At 33.5% G+C, this 17,468-nt stretch overlaps 1 protein-coding gene across 2 annotated transcripts; it reads left to right on the top strand.

Moving 5' to 3' along the window:
- Positions 1-6,027: 6,027 nt before the first annotated feature.
- On the top strand, positions 6,028-10,081 carry LOC113045272 (C-C motif chemokine 25-like). Of its 2 annotated transcripts, none has more exons than XM_026205520.1 (5): positions 6,028-6,147; positions 6,686-6,767; positions 7,562-7,679; positions 7,986-8,097; positions 8,570-10,081. In XM_026205520.1, the coding sequence occupies exons 2-5, from the start codon at positions 6,704-6,706 to the stop codon at positions 8,582-8,584; spliced, it is 309 nt and encodes a 102-aa protein (XP_026061305.1). In that variant the 5' UTR covers positions 6,028-6,147; positions 6,686-6,703; the 3' UTR covers positions 8,585-10,081. The 2 variants fall into 2 exon arrangements, with proteins under 2 accessions (XP_026061305.1, XP_026061306.1); XM_026205521.1 differs by having other exon boundaries at positions 6,037-6,147; positions 6,689-6,767.
- The last annotated feature ends 7,387 nt before the right edge of the window (positions 10,082-17,468 follow it).

Below are 17,468 nucleotides of genomic sequence, written 5' to 3'. Positions count from 1 at the left end.
ATAACCACTAGATGGCTATATTTTGTCAAGTTTCTTATGACTTGATGTTCAGCCTGAACTTCACGTTGATCTTCTACATTTTATTTAAATAGGTCTATCTGTTTAATTTTAATTTTAAAATTAAGTATTCGATATTTTATTATAGTAACTGATTATTTTAAAGCATTTGATGTGCTTTCGTTTATATATGTAATAAACTGTAGACTGTTGGAGGTCCTGAGAAGAAGAGAAAACTGTTCTGATTTACAACAATTGTACTCAATCAACTTCTATACTGTTCTATACAGAAATACATTTCCTTCATGTTGCACATGAACCCTGAACCCCATTAACTTTGGATAAAGTCTATTAAATGACAAGCAATGTGCTTAAAATATAATAAACGAGAAGAAAAATATTCTAGAGTGGGATCTTCTTTCACGATGGTTTACAGAGCCCTTGGGCAAAACCCATGTAACCACATGCAACAAGGCAGCAAACAGAGACCTCCTGACAGAAATGAAGATGAAGACAAATATCAGTGATTATATAGCATAAAAAAACCCATGAGGTCATAATCACTTGACTGAAAGATTTAGATTCTTCTCTGAATTACAAAACAAGGGCATCATATGTATAAACAGGTGTTATTCTCATTGTATCCCAACTGTTTATTATGTAAAAGGAGGGATTTCTTTCTGTTTTTATTTGACCATTAAGTCCCATTCTGTGAAATCGCATGAGTTATGATGAATAGATGAAAAATATCAATTTCTCACATGCAGGCTTATTCAGGCTTGCATTTAAATGAGAGTTGAAGCAATCATCTGACACATTTCAACTTTTGTTTGGAGCATGAAAGAGTTTAAGAACTTTACTTGAGATATTGAGATATTATTGAGATATTCAGGATTTGCTGTTATGAAGATGTTTAGCTGGCTAATCATCATGGATAGCATGTGTGAAATGAGACGGGGGGAATCCAGACTCCATAAAAAAAGAACAAAAGCACTGCATTATTTCTTTTCTTTTTACATGATATTCCATGCTTCCAAGAATGTTGCATTCCTTCCTCTCTTCTGCAACCTTACTTCAGGCCAGATATTAAACAGTAAGCCTCATTGTTTTATCACACTGATGACTGATTACATCTATCCTGTGAGTTACTTGTTCCTGTCTTTCAGGATTGGGTTCTCAGTGCTTATGTAACAAGAAAGTACAATTTAAGTGAGAAATGCATTTATGTAATCGTTAGACTATAAGGCACACGTCTGGGTCTCTGCCAGATATTTGACACATATATCAGCTCAGATGCATCCGTTAATAGACACATTTAGATTAAATTTCCCACGTGCCGATGTTATGTAACTGATGCCAGTATAGATAAAGACTCATTTTGTACAAGACACTGATAACTTTACTACATATGCATGGTATTTATTGATCATCAATGAACTTCGGAAGAATAGGTTTCAATGCATTTTTGCAATTTGAAGTGAACTGAAATGTATAAAACTGATGCTTTATTTTATTTTAATTGCTTTATTGCAGCAGGAGACTCTCTACTGTATTTCAGAAACACTCTTAAACATCAAGATTCTTTTTCAATGCCATCAGTCCAACATCAATGGAATCCTTTCATTCCAAAGGTTCCGATGGAATCTTGAGATGTTTAAATATTCTTCAAATCAAAGAAGAAGAAGAAAAAAGGTTATTTTAAATGTTCACTGACGGGTTCTTCGGGGAACTTGAAACGGTTCTTTCATGGCATCGCTGCAAAAACTGGAATCAGTATTTTTTATGAGGAGCATCAACACTTGGGCAAACTGGAGTTGAGCAGCATTAGTTGGGATGTAATTATTATGACTCATTTGGCAATTTGAAATTATTTAAAATGTAATAAAGACATTCAAATGACGATTTATTTTGGTTTTAATTGCTTTACTGCAAAAAGTTTCTTTCGTGGAAAACATTAAAGAAACAAAATTATTTTAAGAACTGTTCAATGAAAGGTTCTTTGGGAAACAAAAATGGTTCTTCCATGACATCACTGCAAAAATCGGAACCTTGAGGAACATCAACTACACTGTCTAAAAAATAAAAAAAACATACTTTTAGAAGTACTAATAATATCTATAGCAGTATCTATCATCGGGTTATATTACTAGGAAACCTGTAAGAATAAAAAGAGCTGCATTTTTAGTGCATTTTAAACTAAATCAAGCTAAATTCCTCTGCAAAACGGTTTTCCAGCTGAAACTGAAGTTGTTTCATAATTAATTAATTAATTAAGCATAATGTATGTATTTTTTCCTTACTGTGAAGCTGCTTTGAAACAGCTTGTATTGTACAGTATAAATGTGGCTTGACTTGAAATAAGGGACAAAGTTGTCAATTTGAAGGTTCTGCTCCAATGACAAGCTGTTTGTTCCCCAAAGCTACATTTTTTTTATTTTTATCTGAGAGCGCAGAGAGGGTTCGGAGAGTAGACGTCTCATTTGTGATGTTTCTCCGATAAGCAATATGAATATCTTTGTTACATCTCTCTGTCTCCAGGAGACGCTGTATGAATCCAGTGTTTATGACAGATTGAAGACTATGACTGATTTTGAACAGTGATGATGGAAGCCCTTTGAATTCTCTAGATGCTCAAGGCAAATCTGATCCGCTCATGATTAATGACATCTATAGTTTCTCCAAAAACCTCACCGAAAATGACCTCAGCGCTGTAAAGTGGGAAAGATTCCTATGGTGTGAGAAGGACAATGCATATATTTGTTTTTTCAGCACAGAAGAAACATCATAACAAGTACGCTTGGCAGCAGACCATCATTTTCTGGAGATGTTTTCTTGTTAAAATATATTTTTGCAATCATTAGACATCAGTGCCATTAATCCATCAAGATGATGCTCTGATGATCTCTAACGTGAAAGGAAAGATCCAGAGGCCAACACTGTTTTGTTCTTGTTCTCTGTTTTTTACGCCAGATAAATGTCAGTTTTTAAACAAATGAGAATTTTCTTAATTATAATTTAGAGCTGGTTTTCTTTTGGACTTCGAGAAATATACAGAAAATAAGAACATGAGCCACTAACAAACAAATTCTTTTTTTTTTTTTTTTTTTTTTTTTTTTTGGGAGGTGCGGGTAGTAAATAATACCAAATAAACTAAAATAAAACATGATTTACATATGTACACCTATTAAGGCTGCATTTGTTTGATAAAAACACAGCAAAAAATAATAATATTTTGAAATATTATTGCAATTTAAAATTATATATATATATATATATATATATAGAGAGAGAGAGAGAGAGAGAGAGAGAGAGAGAGAGAGAGAGAGTTGTTGGTCTTGTAATTAAAACCAAAAAAGCCCATGAACACCACTTATTAAAAACGAAAGAAAAAAACCCATTGCATCTCGTGAGAAACAAACAAAAGAATCCAGATTCAGCTCTTGCTATGGATCAGAAGAAAAATGAGACAGCATAAACAGTGACCCACGCTATCACATGGCCACTAACAGATCCCACATTCCCACATCAAGCTCTGGCGTCTCAAGACACCTCTGAAATGGAAACAAGGGGCCAAAGGGGCAACACGTTTAGAAAACATGATTTAATGTTCTGGTGACAGAAGAGGTTGACATATGATTCAAAACACTGTTAGAACATGATATAACCTGAGATAGAGAACAGCTTGGGAAATAAACGCTCCAATTCATCTTTTCACTTTTTAATCCTATATGGACTGGCTCCCTGATGTTTTGCTGCATTTAAATTATTTTTGGCACTATGCAGGCCACATGCCTTCATATATGAATCTTAAGATTAACAACATTCAGTGTAGGCCTATAGTATTTATGGTTCGCAGTGTGCGTGGTTTGTATTTTTTATTTAACACCAGGCAAAAACTGAATCATCATCGTAAAACATGAATTAGAAACAGTAATGTTCCAGTATTGAAACTGTGTGAACATGCTTTAATATGAGCCTTTTAGGGACAGATTAGGAGAAAAGTAGCATTTCTTGCTCACCAGTGAAGTGGATGGGTGCCGTCAGAAAGACAATCCAAACAGCTGATAAAAACATCACAAGTCATCCACACCACTTCAGTCCATCGATTAACATACTGCGAAGAGACAAGTTTGATGATGTGACCTGTGTAGATCAATTCACGAACAAATTAATCTCTTATGAATTGATTCTCTTGATGAATCGTTCAAAAGACTCAGAAACGCAGGAGTTAAATCAATCTAAAGAATCTTTCTGATGAACCGTTTAACAAATGAACTTGAATCAGAGCAGTAAAAAGAATCAACATATAACTCAAATACATATAAAAGATTTAATTGCAGATTCAGTGTCATTAGCAATACTTCAAAATCCATTAGGATTAGCTTCTCTTATTTGCACTGCTACAAAAAGCAATCATAGGCTATATTCTTACAGTCTTTTTTTTGTTCTCATTCTTTATGATAAGTTTTACGGCTTATCATAAGGCTTCAGGTTATGCAATTAAATCTGAAAAAAAAAGTTGAAGGAATAAATGTGATTCACTAAATCTACTTAAAAAATATATATTATTTCAGGTGATTCTATGCATAAAGCTACTCTTGATTCATTTTGATTGCATTGTAATAGCAAATCAAGTAACTTATAAAGGTGAACAGACCCTCAGCTGTAGAATTTACACATGCTTTGAATTCCCACGAAACTCAAATTGAAATCAACGCTTAGAAAAACAGAAGAAGCTTACATAATAGCAACCTGAAAATCAGAAAATGAAATGTCGCTGACTGAGATGCCACGCCAAAAGGTTCTTAAGGAAGGAAACATGATATGCTGTAACATCTGTGCTTTTGAGTTGAAGCATGTTTGTTTCTTTGGAGGTCGAAATCTGATGCACATTCTCCTGTCACTCGTTTTTTTTTTTTTGTATAATTGCAAAATGCTAGAAGTCTCATTCAACTCGAGTCAAGTTTAAACAGCCCTGAGTTTGGCTTACATTTCTTAAAATGCTGCAAGGCCCGAATTCATGCCATAATTGTATTTCAGAATTTTTTCTTTATATAATATCTGGCTAGAACTGAATGATCATCATCAAATTAGGCACTTTGTTGCATTATGCAAAGCTAAACAAAAAATATGAATCTTGAACAGGAAAATTAAGACTTTTTTGAGCTGTGCTTATGTGATAAAACCCAAAACAGCTTCTCAGTATTTTTGCATTCACTGTCTTATGATTAATATTGTGTGCAATTTATACATATTTTAATGCATTATTACTGTAACAGATTTAATTGGATTAATGAAACATTTTTATAAGGCTATAATATGGCTTCTGAAGACTCAGAAGATCATGCATGAACTACAGTTGTTCATTTCAGCTGTACTTTTCATTCTTTTTAGAAACAAAATATGGCCTTGAAAATCACTACACAGTAAAAAATGATTATTTGAGGTTGTAAATCAAACAAAGATTCATGGAACAGGCTTTATACAGTGTGTTACTTTTGTGTATTTGTGATAACTCCTATTAATTATTGAATGAAATTAGTTTTTGCAGCATTTTTTTCCCATGCATTTCCATTTTCAAAAAAATAAAAAGTTAAATTTCTATTAAAACAACTGTTTTAACTGTTATTCAACAGTAAACTGAATAATGCAATGCAGCTTTCGGCCTCACAAGACGTTATTTGAGAGCTGTGGATAACTTTTTGTTATGTTTTTATGAGCTGTTTGGACTTTTTATGATTCTGACGGCACCCATTCACTGCAGAGCATCCATTGGTGAGACACTGATGCAATGCTACATTTCTCCAAATCTGTTCCAGTGAAGAAAAAACTCATTTACATCTCAATGGCCTGAGGGTGAGTAAATTTTAATCCCATTTTTACTTGAAAATGAACTACTCCTTTAAACTGATATGTTGGTTAGCCACATCAGATCCAAAGGGAATAAAAAAAATCCTGATAGACAAATCGGTTACTGTGGTTTTCATTTAACCAACAATGAAAGCTGATCTCATATTGTCATTCCCTCGTGAGGGATGTGGCTTCACTTGGCTCTGGTATCAGGGCTGGGCCGTTATAAATCAGTGCAGCTGGGAAACCTGCACAGAATCCTGATACTGGGAAGAAACTACACTTTTCTAGACAAACAAGGTGAGCAGTCTAATATTAAAACAATATCATTTTTACAGCATCTAATATTTATCTAAATCTAAACTCTTCAACGATGCAAAACTTTTACGACCTTCACCTGTTGGGTTTCTGTGTATATTTGATGTATTGATTACTGCATTTTTACCGCATGCTTTGGAGTGACCGGAAAAAAAAAATCTAACACCAGTCGATATTCATTAATGATTTACTTAAGATCAATTAAGGTTAATGTGTTCAGGAAGAAAGCTTGCATTCAGTTTTGTCTTTATAGTTTTCTTAGGTTTGTCTTTCTGTTGCCAGATTTGTTCAGAGATGATGAAATTATATTTTTACAGCATCTCTCGTAATTTTAACTGCTTTTTGACAACACAAAGAGCTTTATTAATATGTTACTGATGTCAAGGGTCAAGGCTGGAGAAATGGGGATAAGTGTGTTGTCTTTCCGTGTTGATAAGGTTATAAGAGCATCTATTGTGTGGGCACGTGTTAGTGAGTGTATCTGATGAAGAAGTGCATGATTTCTGTCTCATTTTGGCAGTAGAGACACTGGGTAATCATGCGGTTCAGCGTCCTCTTCTTCACCGTCCTTCTGGGATTCCTCTACCTCACAGTGGCACAAGGTAAAAAAAAAAATATTTTTGCAATGGTGAAGTTTAGGAAAACATACCGGAACACATTGCACAATAGTTGATTTTTATATAACACCTACTTTGCACATGTGAGATTCAGAAAAACAACAAATGATTATCAAGGGTGTACTTTGCCTATTCAAATTAATTCATAAGAGACAAATGAATTTAAAATTAATTCCAATTAATTTATTTAATGGTGCAGCAATTGACTTTGCATTGTATTATTTTAAATGTTAGATAAAATCACTCTTGCAATGTAAAGTTTGGTAAACATTTTATTTAGCTTATTATTTCAATGTTTTTTAATTATCTTGTGTATATATTATTATTAAAGTATATTTTTACATCTTTCATAATTTTGCATATTGCACGAAAGATAGTGTGTCTTTTTGGAAACAGTAATTAACAAAAGGAAATGATTATATTTCTCCCATTTATCCTCTTCAGTATTTAAAAATAATAAAAATAATTAATTGAGAAAATAAAAGAGAAATAATAAAAAGGATAAAAGTACTGAAGACAGTGTGTCATGTTCCTTTAATTAAGTTCTAAAAAGAAGTCACTAAACATGTTGTGTTTTCTCTGCAGTATATTTGTATACTTTGACTAGTTATTTAATTCAGTTTCACTTCAGTTCTCATATAATAAACACCTGTGTTGTCTTTCCACCCCTTCCTTCCATCCACAAAATCATCCATCTGTAATTGCCTGTAAAAAAAAGTTGCATTATAATCAATTAATGCATGTGTTTTTTTATGCCGCTGATGTGTACGTATGTCTAGTCACGTATGAGGACTGCTGTCTGCAGTATGTCAAGCAAATTAAACAGTCCATTCAGAAAAGAGTGATCGGCTACAGAAAACAAGAGATGGACGGAGGCTGCAACATCCCAGCTGTTGTGTAAGAAACATATATATGTTACTTAGTAAATATGAAGGCTATGAAAATAAATAAATCTGCATTGAATGAAAATACATGATTCACTTTTTAAAGCCTTGTTTGCTTATATGTACTGTATACTGTATACAGGTCTTAGTGAAAGTGATGCGAGTGCATGAATTGTTTAGACATGTGACGTGACACACAGTGAAGTGATGCAATAAAATGCATTGCACTGCAGTGAACTGCAGGAGAGAGATCTGTCTTTGTGATTGCCTTTTTTAAACCTCATAATTAATATGGTGTAATGCAATTGTCCCACTACAGCTTCACATTGAAACGTGGCCGTATGGTCTGCACTGACCCCAGAGAGAAATGGGTCCATGAACTCATGCGGAGGGTGGACATACAGACCAAAAGCTTATTAGCGAAGAGGAAGGTGTGTATATTTTGAAATGTAACTATTTTAATTTAATTATAAGCATTTTATGCAGGTTATTGCAAACCATAAATAATCTCAAAATGTAAAAATAAAAAAATAAACATGAACTGAAACAAATGTAAATAGGTAAACAATCTTTATTTCAGATTCCACATTTTATATTTTTAAGAAGTTCAAGTTCTACTAAAACTAAACTAAAACAAAATAATGATTGATGAATAGTTTTATTTAAAAAATACTAAAACTACAATTAAAATAATGGATGTAAATAAAATCTAATTTAAAATACTAGTGTATCAGACCATGCCTGCAGTGTGACAAATTAATTTTATTTTAATGTTTTCCTTAATATCGGATATATTAATAATTGGCTAGACCATAAACATAGCATATGTGATTAAAAAATAATGAGATGCTATTTCAACCGTGATTCTGTTATTAAGCCACTTTTTATTGTTGTGACGTACAGAATTCACAGAGTTAAGCAAACCAGTGACAGCCGAGAGAGGACCAGAGGGAAACCAGCTCAAGAGTCTCGGCCAATCACGTTCTTTCTTTGAGTTCTGGCTCTCTGAGCACACCTTTCAGCATGGATAGATAGACTGATGTTTTCAGTGCTTCCGGTGTTTCGTCCTGTGCTCTTTCAGGTATCAGGTGGCATTTCCTGTTTCCAGACTTTTGTCGCTTCACTGACGGACTGCTGGTTTAATGCTCAGAATGGGAGATGGCCATTATCGTCCCCCTCCACGTGCTGCTGTGCTGTTGTCATCACTTCCAAGCTCTGTGTAAAACCTTGTGAGCTGCCTGCTTAAAAAGCCCAAAAGTATACTTCGGTTTAGAGCATGCGCACAGCTGAACACAGATCAGATAACGACGTGCACAAACGAATGCGCTTGACGCATGCGCACTACAACGATTTATCCTTGTCCAGTTTCTAAACTTTTCTCTCTAAAGTTATGAGCGATACAAATTTCTTTGTACTCGTTTAAGATATAATCTCATGTGTATTGTAGTCTCCTCACAAAAGCACTCATCTTCAACAGTCAGTCTCCTCCGTTTCTGTGAAGCAAAGGGCCAGTTCAGTGCTGCCACCTTGTGGACAAACTGATTACTGCAAAAATAAATAAATAGAGTGTACTGTGCTGATGACGAAATTACCCAAAAAGCGTATAAGAAGTAAAAAGTGTCTCTGCATAGTTAAGAATCAGTGCTCAATTAGCTAGTGTTTCTCATGTGAACCGCATTTTACTTACAATACATTTAAATTGCGTTTACTGGTTCTTTTCAGTATTTTATACAATGCATATTTATATTTCTTCTGCTTTGTCCGCCATATTGCAATGCATGCAATGCTGCTTGAGCATACAGACTACACAGGCAGTTCACTAGGCTTTGAACAGAGCTCATGTGAATAGTTTTACTTTGAGGGTCATATTAAGCTACTATATTATGAACTTTCACTTTGTACTCATATATTTACCGCTTTTGCCCAATAAAGAGTTAGTGTGATAAAAATATTCTATTAGTAGTAAATGTGGATGGGAAGGTTTTGAAAGCAAAGGACATACTCCTATATCCTTATGAGTTTATTATACTGCTGACCTACCACCAAGTGATTTTTGAGTTTGTATGCCATTATAATGCTTTGTAAATTATGATTCGTTATTTAGATTAATGTAGCGAGCTTAATAAATGATTATTTTATAGTTATTGATAGAGTGAATACTCATAGATCTCTTTTCATAAATGCATATTATTTTCCATTTCATATGTTTGGTAGTTTTTATTTCTTGTTTAATTTAAGTGGAACTACTGTTTTGTACTTTAATGTTCACACTTGATCCAGTGAGAATGTATCTTTATCGAGGAAGTGATGCAAGTTATATTGATCGGCTGTTTTGAAACCGGATCATAAGCTCTTTGGGTTCTTTACACTGCAGATATTTTCTTGTGTATCAGAAATAAAACGTCTGGAAAATAACTGGATTCATTCTTTTTAAGTGATGCATGCATGTTGTGAGATATAACATTTATTTGCTTTGTTTATTAACTATCAGATGTTTCCGCTACAATTAGACGATTACACAGAAATAAGACAATAGTTGTCATCTGAACGTAGCTATAAAAATGAATGTAGGTCAGCTGATTTTAGAAGAATTTGATGAGACTTTTTTGAGTTCGTACAAAGATCCTTGATTGCAGATTTTAGTATCTTGCAGTTACATGTTTTAAGACACATGACAAACAAATCTGACAGTCATAATCCATTTAAACTATAATTAATATAGTTTTTGCTGCGTTGTAACCTACTTCCACTTTCCTGTGAAACAGAAGAGCTGTTGCGCAATAAAACAGGTCAATAAAAAGCTGTTGAATTATAGCCTATGGCTCTTGTGAAACACTGTTAAATTTACCTTCTAAAGGGAAACTTTTATATGAAAGTACTGCAGTGGCGTGCACAGACCTTTGATAAAAATAAACTGTGTTTTATTTTCATGTACACTAGTATTTATAGCAGGAGCATTCAAAAAACGGAATGAACAAATACAAATAAAACACTATACACATATATACTTTGATTCCTATTAAGTTTTCAGTAAAAAAGTAGTTTTCTCTGTGTTTGGTGTTTCATTTCGGATAGGGGTTCAAGACCCCCCACCCACTGTGTGGGCTGGTACCAATGTACAATGAGGGTATCAGATAGTACTTTGATAGAGTACCAGTCACAAATAAGCTTTACTATAAGATGCTCTAGAAAAAAAAAGAAGTCTTTTTGACGTAAATATTGAAAGTGCCACTGTATTGTACCCAAAGGTTCTATGGCAAATCTCCAAAAACATAGTGCCATGTGATTGTTTTCTTAGTGAAGGATGTGCCAAACTCTCTAATGGAAGCATCACTATCTTGTCATGGCTGATGGTGAACGCTTTAGACACACTGTCTGAATATTTGCCTCTTCTGCGGGTTCCAGCATGCTGCTGTCCTCCTGGAGTTTTCATTTCACGTGTAACGTGTGAAGTCTCATTTCTGCACCTTTATGCCATTTTTCCTTTCTCTTCTTCGCTGGTAGTGCAGGAGGCAGAGGCATGTCTGCTCAGATAACGTCTCAGCTTCAGAAATTGGCTTCCTTCCTGATAAATTGTTTTCCAGTTGTTACAGTTCATTCTGCCTTTGAGGCAAAAAAAATATCCTGCAGCAAGGTTGGAGAAATGTGGAGGCCGTAAAAACGTAATGTACCCTGGTAATGATGTGACTGAGTGAGGAAAACAGCTCTTTTTATCTTTCCCTGCGTGAGAAGCACAAAGCCTGAGGACTGAAGCATTACCTACAAGTCAGTTTTTACTTTTTAGTTGTTTTAGTACTTTTATAGTTCACAAACAAATGACTCTCATGAGCCGTTAATTTTTAGTGAGCCATTCAAAAAAATGTCTCTGATAAATTGGTTTATTTTAGTGTATGAACAACATGGGTACTTTGCGACTAATGTAGTTAAACACACAAATAAATGACTCAAATAATCTGTTTTTATAGAGGGAGAAAATAATTCAGTGCAACCTGTGCAGAGCAGTTCATGACTCTTTTTAATCAATCAGCAACATACTAAGGCTATCATGTGACTAGTATCTAAAATTATGAACAGACGCATAAATTAAAAATGAGTAAAAACATTCAGTGCAACCTTTCTTTTAAGCAAATTAACAACACAGAATGCAACTCGTTAAAGAACAAATTAGACTCTTCTACACCAGTTCTTTATAGTGAGTCAATCACACAGTGTAGGTCAATTCACGAACAAACGACTCTTTTAAACTCTGAATCATTCAAAAATTAATTTGTGGTTTGACGAAATCCTTCTCTGACCACTCGTTCACTAAAAGAACTAGAGAGAGTACATGAGTGTTTGTTACTTACTCAATCATCGGCTGATTCACTTAAAAAACTGCAATTCATCTTAACTTTCACCTCTGTCTGAGAACTTATCTCTAAACAATTTCATTATCTTCTGAACACAAAAATTTCTGTCCTATTTAGGTGTAAACCGACCACTTTTTCAAAAGTCTGCTGGGCTTGTTACAAAACAATATGCAATAACAATGTAATATGATATCTAAAATGTGTGCATCTGAATACTGAAAACATGAGCCTTTCAAAAATTAACCACAGTAAAAAAAAAAAAAAATTGGCAGATTGATTAAACTTTGGTTAGTGTAGCAAAACCATGGTTAATTTGTGGTTACAATGGTTTACAATAGATGTTGGTATCATTTGGAGTAAAACCATGGTTAATTTCCATAAGTATAGGAGAAAGTATTATTCTACGATCCTCCTTTAAGTTTCCTGCGTATCCCTGCAGGTGATCTGGCCCTCAAGGGAATATTGTCATCTGGGATTAATGCATAAAACTGATTCAGGTGCACAATAAGCCAGTCCTTTCAGAGCTAGTAATGCAAAATATTAGGAAAGCATGCAGCGTCCAAATATTTGGGTCAGGTATATTGAGGCCACAAATGTAAAAACAACATTCGATGCACATTTTGCCTAAGGAACCACAATACTTCTCCATTGTTACTTTAATCCCAAACAGCGTTGATTATTGTTGCTATTGGTGTTTGCAGAAACGCTTGCGTAGCTTAGCGGGATTAGATTTCCTCTTCAAAGAGGTTTTATTTAAGGTGACTCAGTCCTGAACATGTTGTAACTCAAATTTAACATAAGCACACTTTACCTCATGCTCTGAGCTTGGTGAAACATTTTTGGATGAAAGGGTCCCATAAAGAGACACGCAAACAATTTTCCCTGAACACCTCCTTAGCCCGAATTTTACTTTAGTTAACAATGCTTAAGTTATTTTCAAGTCTTACAAGAAACTTTTATTTACATGAATGCATTTGGAAGATGCTTTTATTCAAAGTATTTTATATTGCACACATAATTGCAATGCATAGTGATAAGAAATGCTAAACTTCATATACCTTCAATAAGATGCTTTGAATAAAAGCATCTGCCAAATGCATAAATGTAATTGCATTAACAGTTCAAGCACCATTATTCAAGCTCATTATTTTTAACTTTGCAATTGCAAAATACTTTTAGTCCTGACATACTTTAGTCTATACACAATAAATACATAAATGCATCAAATAATAGATTTATTCATTAAATACTATTTCAGTTAAATACTTGTCAGTTAATGTATTAAAAATAGTACACAAAAGCTTATTTGTGGTGAAAGAAGGTTCTTCAGATAATATAAAGGTAAGAAAGAGATGGTTCTTTAAAGAACCTTTGACTGAATGCTTCTATTCAAAAGTGGTTCTTCTATGGCATCGCTGCATGTGAAGAACATTTTAAGCGCCGTTAAAGAGTGCATTTAGTGATATTACTGTGTTTTGTAATCAGGAATTATGACTGGATTTTCATTTTCAATGAAAAGGAAACTCAGTGCATCAAATGCAAACAGAAAGAAGTAAGATGCAAGCCATGACTGTTTGAACATTAAATATATAGACTTTTAAACACAATATATTACCAATTTATTACACAATAAAAAAGGCATTGCTTAGTTTTTATAGCTATAATATACATATTTGCTGCTTTGTATCTGGGGAACTCCAAGATCTGTGGTTGCAATCTCACTGCCAAAAATGTGCTGTGGTTAAAACATGATAAAAGCAGCTGCTTTGGGGAACAGTTTACTAAGCTTCTGAAAAGATGTATAATCATCTGATAATAATGAAAATCCTTCAATTTCATACCTGTTTGCAGGTCATAATGAACCGATTTTGAAGCACAAATATAATAATTGACTCCATAATAATTACAAATGATTTTTAAAACACATTTGACAGCATCTCTAGGGTTCATGAAGCAGGTTTCAGCATGTACCAGATCGAATGCAATGATCTTATTTAGTTCTGAATACACTCTCAAAAATAAAGGTGCTTAAAAAGGGTTCTTCACAGCGATGCCATAGAAGAACCATTTTTGGTTCCACGAAGAGCCATTCAGTCAAAGGTTCTTTACAGAACCATGTCTTTCTTACCTTTTTATAATCTGAGGAGCCTTCTTTCGCTTCAAAGAACCATTCTTATGGAACCTTTTAGACAAAAGGTTAATCTGTGGCATCTTAAAGCACCTTTATTTTTAAGAGTATATGTTGCAAAATGTTATGTATCTCTGTGATGCACAGCTGTATTTTCAGCATCATTCCTCCAGCTTTCAGTGTCACATGATCTTCAGAAATCATGAATATTGATTCAAGAAACATTTCAGATTATTATCAATGATGAAAACAGTTTATTTTCAGGATTCTTCGGGATGAATAGAAAGTTCAAAAGAACTTCACCTATTTGAAAATAGAATCTTTTGTAACATTATAAATGCTTTGACTGTCACTTTCGATCACTTGAATGCGTCCTTGCTGAATAAAAGTATTATTTCATTCCCAAACTTGCTGATAAAGAAGTTGCACAGAGCTTTTGGCGTGTTTAAACACAGGCCAAGGAACGTGCTGTTTCTGTGGAAGATCTGCGCGTCTGGATCTGGATCCTTAGCTGCTCAATAAATTGTATAAATGTCAAGCTGCAGATCAGATCTGGATGTGTTTCTTTATAGTATCACTGCAGGGCTCTGCTGATTAAACAGTAGAGAGAGTGAGCGTGACTCATGTGTTTTCATACTTCTCCGTGCCTTGTATTTTCCATCAAATTACAGTGAATCAAAATGAAAAGAATTTGGCACAGAGTTGAGTTGTATTATGATTAATCTAAGCGGGTGTGAAAGTCTTGATAGGATGACATTAACTGCTTCATCACGTCTTTTCATGTTAATGACAGCAATCACACTAAAACTGTTTTGTCAACACGTGAACTATTAAAACCCATAAATTATGCCTGACGGGTCATTCAGGTGCCACTCATGTGTCCCTGAAATACCTGGGTGCGAAATGAGGTCAAGAATGAATAACTATTGCCAGTTCATGCTTATTATAGAAATCACGTTCACTTTCTTGGTAAACATTTCACTTTCTGTATACATGTGACCTGTATACTTTTATGCATAAAATGCACATTTTGATGAACACTAAATGAATAAACATTTGACTTTGTTTTTATCTTATGTTTGATGTTTGTAAATAGGGATCATCTTAAAATATCCACCTGTTATAGTTTTGTGTAAAAACCCCCCAAAGATATATATATAAAAACAATCATTGGATTTTAATAAACACCTCAAGTGTCTTGGCATTGAATATGAGGCTTTTAATGTCATGTTAAACTAAAAAAGAAAAGAGAAAAGCACTTCTGTTACTTTTTTGAAGACAAAATAGATTTTTTTTTTCTCATGAAATACATTTATGGATAAACTCAGGCTATTATAGTATTTAATATTTTGATTATGGTATTAATATTTATTATTAAAAAAGTTCTGTCCAATGTCTAAAATAGAGATAAATGATTGCAAATGTACACGTTATTTCAGGTCTCCTTCACTGCATTAATATCAGTTCAGAGTCTCTAGCGCCCTCTGCTGCTCATCAGTGGAGAAACACTGTGTGCCGATTAGAGTAATGAAGCTTTTCGAAGCTCCGACTCAATTGAACCGATTCGTAAAATGATTCACTTGCTCGTCAAAACGCTGTAAATGGCTTTTTTGACTTTAAACACGGTATAACTAGCCTATTAAAATTAGTTAATAAAAAATTAACCAACATTATAAAACATATAACAGTTGCTCGTTCATGGGTCCACCAAAACAACTTCGCATTACAAGACGACATCATTAGACTATAGGCAAGTAGGCCTACCTTTAGTAATAAAAAGAAACATTTTACTTTGTATAGTTTGACTGACCAATTTCTGCAGGTTGTTTAGACAGCTTTTATTATTAAACTGAAAGAGAGATTATTTTATTTTCATTGATGAGATGGAATACCTCATGTAGGCTATATGAATAAATATTTAGTTTCATAAAGATTTTTGACATTGTGTCTGTGCTTTAGGCTTCTGTAAGTTGTTTGCCGGTCTTTTCAAGAAACTTAAGCACATGATTGCAGTTATCTCTTGCGTTTCTGGCTTAATCCTGATTATTTCTCATATTTATGACATAATGTCTTACTATTTTTGGAACTAGCAATTGCAATATGGTTCGTAACCCAGTAGATGCAGGCAATAATTATGATGCATCCTAATAACATGCATCAGGGGCTTGAAAGCGTTTCAGTTGATTTAATTAGTGATATGATTATTTGTTGTTTGGAAGTATCCAGAAGCTTACCTCCTTCAGTTAATTTCTCTGCATGATTATATGTTCTGAAGCTTAGTTTAAGCTTCGTTCAGATCACTCGACATGGGAAATGGACTAGTTTTATCATGATTTTTTATTTTGTGTGTGTGTGCTTTTGGAGATATTCTTGACAGTTTCAATGACAGTGTGAAATCTGAAAGAATGTGTGCACTTCATGTTTTTGTTTGAAGCAAAAAAAAATCTTATTATTTATTTTATTTTCAATTTTTAAAGTTGTTTAATAGTGTTTGAATGTTATGGTTCCAGGGTTTATGATGATTATGATGAGTTAAGATGGATAATTAGTCATTATGGTTAGCCAAAGCAACAAATGCTAAATCACAGATAGACAAATCAGCATCAACACATTTTGGTTTGTCTCATAATGTCCAGTTATTTCCTTGAAGGATGTGGCTTCACCTGGCTCAGGTGGGTCAGACCCCTAATAAATAAATTTGGAAACATGCACAGAATCCTGTTACTGTGAATAAACTACTTTACTCTTTTTCTTTACAAAAAAGGTGAGTAGTCTCATATGCTATTTCAAAAAAGAGTTTATTTTGAGCACTTTTAATTTAATTTTAAATGATTTATTTTAATGTAAAAAAAAAATATTATTTGATTAAGAGATGCCACTTCACCAGTATACCACTTTTTTCAGGACGAGTCCAATACCGATGCCTTAATTTTTGGTATTCGCTGATACCATACAGTATTTTCACAACAGGTATTTTTATTATTTTCTTAATAATTAAAAAAAAAAAAAAAATATATATATATATATATATATATATATATATATATATATATATATATATATATATATATATATATATATTTTTTTTTTTTAATTATTAAGAAAATAATACATTTTAATTTTTTTCTTCTTCTTCTTTTTTTTTTTTTTGTTAAAATCATTAAAAGTTTATGCTTGGGTTTAAAGAGGAGGACCTTTGAGATATCTAATCCAGTGATTATCTGTATTTGATATGTATTGTATATTCAACCACATTCTAATAATACATTTGGAACAGAATTTGCATATTGTTCCCATTTTCATGATTGCTATAGATAATACAATG

This window comes from Carassius auratus, chromosome 27 (assembly GCF_003368295.1).
Source record: "Carassius auratus strain Wakin chromosome 27, ASM336829v1, whole genome shotgun sequence".
NCBI classification, from domain to species: Eukaryota; Metazoa; Chordata; class Actinopteri; order Cypriniformes; family Cyprinidae; genus Carassius; species Carassius auratus.
The sequence above is the reverse complement of the archived record's forward strand: the minus strand, read 5'-3'. Positions and strand labels throughout refer to the sequence as shown.